At 43.4% G+C, this 6,190-nt stretch overlaps 1 protein-coding gene across 1 annotated transcript in view; it reads left to right on the top strand.

The window, feature by feature from the left end:
* Nucleotides 1-6,190, top strand: part of LOC101860598 (multidrug resistance-associated protein 5) — a gene marked incomplete in the record, with an annotated part of 52,588 nt that overhangs the window by 40,919 nt on the left and 5,479 nt on the right. The window contains 6 exon segments of the mRNA XM_035971998.1: nucleotides 686-885; nucleotides 2,101-2,367; nucleotides 2,838-2,967; nucleotides 3,509-3,791; nucleotides 4,133-4,319; nucleotides 4,970-5,059. Of these exon segments, the coding sequence (XP_035827891.1) occupies nucleotides 686-885; nucleotides 2,101-2,367; nucleotides 2,838-2,967; nucleotides 3,509-3,791; nucleotides 4,133-4,319; nucleotides 4,970-5,059 (1,157 nt within the window).

Raw genomic sequence — 6,190 nt, 5'->3', positions numbered from 1 at the left:
AATTTGGAGATTTATTTGAGCTTAGCTGATCTGCCATACGCTTTTTAAAAAAGCGCTCGACGAGAACAGCACGACTACAAACCCAAGCAATGAAACAATTTCCATTTTAAAGATTATTTCCTGAAATGCTGAGGGCCGATATACATAAGGGCCATCTTTGAAGTGAAATATATACTACATCATTCAACGAATACGCTTTTGAAAAGCTATCAGAGTAAAGTCGAGTGAAGCTTTTCCAAACGAAACACAAATCGATATTGTGCCCTTGTAGTAAATACTCCCTACCCACGGGTTACTTCCGCTCCCCTATCCCCAAAGCTTTAGTGGTTTTCCGGTAAACAAACTCCACGTTGTGAAAACTTTACGGGAAAAAACCCAAACCAAAACAAATAGTAGGTATCCAGCAACCTTGCCTTTAGTCTGGTGCTATTTATCAGCCCCGTAGACTTACAGCTATAACAACTCACTAGAAAATCTCATGAGTTCTTCCTTTTTTTTCTAGTGTAGTTTTACTTGTTTCCCTATTGTCAGATGTAGATTACATGGACAATTTGTCAACATGGTAGGAAATTGTTACGTTTCAATAAATCTCAAGAGATTTATTATAACTCCTACCTGTGGAAGGGTGTAACTTCATCTGACCGTTTATTCTCCCCTGCTGCTCACACCTCGTCATCACTACTAGTGGACATCGAAGACCTGGTCAGTGCCCGTGACCAGCCAGACTGCCAAGTGCGCATGCGAAGCTACGCCTCCTACATCCGGGCCATGGGTGGCGTGGTCGTGTTTGTGTTCCTGCTGGCCAGCTTCATTGTCAGCATTGCCATCCAGTCGCTGACCACTGGCTATTTGGCCTACTGGCTCAACCAGGGAGCTGGACACACGGTGGGTACTTGATCAATGGTCGCTTTTAAGGACAAGCGGGCTAACCCAGATTTCGGGGGTTCCCAGAAATCTTGACCTACACCAAAAGTGGGCATTGCCTTACCTATAGGAGAAGTTTGGTTTCTGGGGTGTGTATAATATGTGTTTGGTTATCGAGAAAACTCTCCTTGTCTTTTAATGAGACTGAATAAGAATCCAAAAACTTTAACTTCGATTTTTTCAAGACAGCATTTATCGGGATAGCCCCTTTGTCTTTAAAAGCGACCACCGAATTATAAGTAAATAAGTAGATGGCCGGATTCTACTTTGGTGGCCCCGCTATGTTTACATGTAATAATGCGCATAAGCCATAATCCCCCGGCTACAAAAATAATACAAAAAACACATATAAGTGAACATTAATAACATAAGAGCGGAAGATTATATGGCATTGCAAAGCGAGGCTCAAAAGTAGTTCCGGCTTCGTTCGGTGTTGGGTCCACGAAAGTTAAATCTTACCTAAATAGATTCCAAGTCAATAAATAAATATCACTTTTTTGCTCCCCGTGGGGATATTTGGGAAATACGTTAAGTTATATTGTGTGACACGGTCACCTGTCTAAGACGGACATTTTTCTCATCGACAATGGGTGGTCATCTCAGACAATTTCAAGTTCACATGTATTATAAATTTGCATCTATGCCTACTGCTTTGAGATATTTATTTCTGTAATTGTTTTCAACCTCCGTGTCGGCCTATACTGTATATGAGGAGAATGGCTACCACCTTGACTGTCAGTGCCAACCTGGGCTGAGTGGGATACAACGTCTCAGCACACAGACACAGACACTCTGTAGAAAGCTTTCCCGATCAGGAATCGAACCCACAACCTCTACCTCAACGGTAAAGGGTCAAACCGATAAACCATGAACAGCGTTGCTTTGATGCAATGGTTTTATGGTTGTAGTTTTCTTTATACTAAATATGTATGTGGAAGACTTAAGGTTCGAATCTGAGGCAATAATCTATTAAACATCGTTAGCCATATCCAGTTTTATCACTTACAGCTACATTAACCTGATAGGTTGACACTCTTCCATGGTGACTCTCATAAGACCAGACCTTACTAATGGCTTCTCTTGTCTATCTGTATTCTTTTGCTTTCGATCTTGGTCTAATTTGGTCTTTTTACAACTGGGGGATATTAAAATTTCCGCCCTTCTTTACTTCCCCAGAATGTAAGTTCTCCAAGTAACATCAGCTACGACATCAACAGCACCGTCATCAACAGCAACAGCACCACCAACAACATCATCATCGCCACACCCAGCAACATCATCATCAGCAACAACAACAACAACAACAGCAGCAGCAGCCACAGCGATGTGGGGTCAGACAGCGCCTTCGAAAACCCCCACGTGAACATGTACGCCCTGGTCTACGGAATGTTTCTGCTGGCAACGCTCGTCATCCTTGTGCTACGCTCGCTTGTTTTTGTCAAGGTAAGATCCCAAAAATGTAAAAGGTCAGGAAATATGTAAGACTGGGAAATGTGAAAGACTACGAAATGTAAGACTGGGAAATGCTAAAGACCAGGAAATGTAAGACTGGGAAACACAAAAGACCAGGAAATATAAAAGACTGGGAAATGTGAAAGACCAGGACATGTAAAAGACTGGGAAATGTAGTTTCACTGTGAGATTTTTTTTTTAAATTTGTTTTGTCTCCTGAAGTTTGTATGCGATTTTTGTTGATGGAATCATCTATTTTGTAGTATATATTATAGATGTTCGATTTGTAGATGTTTTCCTCGCCATTGATTTCGAATATAATTGAGGAAGCTGACTGCTTCAACCCTACCTGACAAGAGCAGTCGAGGCCGAGAGATACATCAGATGACAGCAGACAGGAGGTGCCTGTTATTTTTCTTAATGTTCTTTCTCGAAAGTCATACTTTTTCTGCCTTCCTCAGATTTTACTGAAGGCTTCTAGCAGTCTGCACCGCAGCTTAACCGAGATGACCTTGAGAAGTCCAATGAAGTTCTTCGACACTACGCCTATTGGCATCATTCTTAATCGGTTCGCTGCCGACATGGACGAGAGTGAGTTTTTTTAATGCTTTTTACTTTTTACATAAGGTCGAACCTCCTCAAACGACCACCTGCTAATACAATCACCTGAGTAAGCGAACATTTCCCACTTCTCTCCCACCAACCACCCTTGCATTTTACAATTTATTATATTGATATTGTCTAAGAAGACAACCTTTCTAAGGTGATCACTTCTCCCATCGACTGTGGGGGATCTTCTTGTACGGGTTCCGCTGTCATTCATTCATCGTGTCTTTTCCATTTTTGTATTTTAGCGTACAATGACAGAAAATGATGTCTTATGATGGACCCTTGTTTTACTTGATGACCTTATTCTATCTTTCCACTATGGGCATGATCTTATTCTTTTGCGTATAATTACGTACGCACACACGCTTCTCTTGTAACACCCCTAATCTTCTGGCGCTCATATGACCTTATACCGTTGCGAGCGCCGTAAAACCTCTACTAAAACAAACAATTAAATGACCCATGTGTGCTAGAAATGCTGTAAAACTTCCATCTATCAAAACTCGCAACGTTGTTCCCCCAGTCGACGTCCGACTCCCCGCCAACTGCGAGCTGTTCCTCCAGAACATCTTCCTTGTCCTCTCCGCCCTCCTCCTCATCTCCGTGGTGTTCCCCTGGGACCTGCTGGCCATCCTCCCTCTCGCCATCGTCTTCTGCCTCCTGGCCTGGATGTTCGCGCCCGTCCTGCAACGGCTCAAGTTCATGGACAACGTGACCAGGTCTCCGTGCCTCAGCCACATGGCGGCGTCCGTGGAGGGGATCGCCACCATCTCGTCCTTCAACCAGGGCGAGCGCTTTTATCTCAGGTAGGTGCAGAAAGCAGGAACTGGAGGACACAAGAGGTTGTTTGGGTGTGGATTTGTTTTAGGATTTTGGTTTTTGGTTGTTGTTTTTTTGTTACTGGGCGGGAGGTGCTGAGTGAAGAAGAAGAAGAAGAAAAAGAAGAAGAAGAAGGAAGAAGAAGAAGAAGAAGAAGAAGAAGAAGAAGAAGAAGAAGAAGAAGAAGAAGAAGAAGAAGAAGAAGAAGAAGAAGAAGAATTTTAATACAAGGACTGGCTCTGACAGACAAGGAAAAAACAACCCGCTAAAATAGCGTCTTTTGAGGTATACAACAATCACTTCCACCCTCTCTCTGTTATCTTTTCAGGTTCTGTGAGTTACTCAACCGCAACAGTGTTCCCTTCTTCCTCTTTTACGCCGCTAACCGCTGGCTCGCCGTGTTCCTGGACAGCATGACGGTCATCGTTACCGGGGCAACGGGCTTCCTGGTCATATTTACTCTCAGTCCGGAGAACAGCTCACAGGCGGGGCTGGCGCTCTCCTTTGCTATACAGGTGACTTACTCTTTCTTTTTTGAAAATTAATCTTTTGTGTGTCTGTGTGTGTGTGTGTGTGTGTGTGTGTTAAAACATGTGTATGTGTGTGTTAAAACATGTGTGTGTGTGTGTGTGTGTGTGTGTGTGTGTGTGTTAAAACATGTGTGTGTGTTAAAACATGTGTGTGTGTGTGTGTGGGTTAAAACATGTGTGTGTGTGTGTTAAAACATGTGTGTGTGTGTTAAAACATGTGTGTGTGTGTTAAAACATGTGTGTGTGTGGGTGGGGAGTGGGGGATTTGAGTGAGGAAAGGGGACGAATTGAGGTTGAAGAGAGGGGTGGGGAGGGAAGGGGTGGATGGATATTAATGCTTGTGGTGCTTTGGTGTGGTTTTGGTTGTTGTTGTTGTTGTTCTTCTTCTTCTTCCACGCGAGAGCACCTGCCAATCACCCACTATCTTTTTTTTATTGATGCTGTTATGTAATGTTATTGTTTTTTCATTTTTATCCGTTTGTAATTTGCGAATAAGATTTAGTAAAGGATCTTTCCTTTTTCAGGTAAACGGTATCTGTGTGTAACGAAAGTCAAAAGCATCGGTAAAGTTCCAAGAGAAGACACAATTCTTCATTAGACGGACATGTATCAACTGGTCATGCTTTTCTCCACAGATAACCAGTTTGGTTCAATACACTCTGAGGTTGTCTATGGAGACCATGTCTCGGTTTGCCTCTGTGCAGAGGATACAAGACTATGTGGAGGTACAGTAATTAACCCCAAGGGGGTGGGGGGTAAGGGGATGGGAGAGTGTGTGTGTGGGGGGGGGAGGGGGGGTTAAGGGGATAGAGAGAGTGTGGGGGGTGGCCTCCTCTTTGACTATTTAATGGTCTTGTTATTTTATTTTTCTCTCTCTTTCTTTTGCCGTCCCTCTGTCATTATGTATACCTTTTTCTACATGAATGTGCTGAAAGGTGTCTTTTAATGCATCTCCCTCTTTCTCTCTCTTTTTCTTTCTCTCTCTCTCTCTCTCTCTCTCTCTCTCTCTCTCTCTCTCTTTCTCTCTCTCTCTTACTCTCTCGCCATCAGCAGCAGAAAAAACAACAATAACAAAACACCTCAACAACAACAATAACAAGACAACATCACCACCACCACCACCACCAACAACAACAAAACAATTCTACGCCAAAATTACTAACAACAACAAAACACCACAACCACCAGCATCATCACCTTTATTTCGTAAGAGTTTTACGGCACTTGCAACACAATAAGGTCAGATAAGTGCCGAAGATTAGAGGTGTTACAAGAGAGTAACAAACACAAAAAAAGAAGGAGGAGAGATAAAGATGATAACATGTAGATGTTTGATAGGAAAGAAGGAGCAAATGAAACCACACCAGAGCCCCTGCCAACAACCACCACCACCAAAAACAACAACAAAACACATTCATCAGCAACAGCAGCACAACCAACAAATGACCACCACGAACACCACCACCACCAACACCACCACACATGTAATGTAATATTCCCCCAGACCCTCCAGACAACCTAACACCACCACCACCACCATCATACATGTAATATTTTCCCCCAGACCACCACCAACAACAACACCAACACTACCACCATCATACATGTGACATATTCCCCCAGACCACCACCACCATCATACTTTTGATATATTCCCCCAGACCACCACCACCACCATCATACATTTGATATATTCCCCCAGACCACCACCACCAACAACACCAACACCACCACCATCATACATGTGATAAATTCCCCCAGACCACCAACACCACCACCACCCCACCCCCCATACATGTAATATATCCCCCAAGACCACCACCACCACCACCACACATGTAATATATCCCCCCCAG

Source organism: Aplysia californica, unplaced genomic scaffold, assembly GCF_000002075.1.
Source record: "Aplysia californica isolate F4 #8 unplaced genomic scaffold, AplCal3.0 scaffold00554, whole genome shotgun sequence".
NCBI lineage: Eukaryota > Metazoa > Mollusca > Gastropoda > Aplysiida > Aplysiidae > Aplysia > Aplysia californica.
The sequence above is the reverse complement of the archived record's forward strand: the minus strand, read 5'-3'. Positions and strand labels throughout refer to the sequence as shown.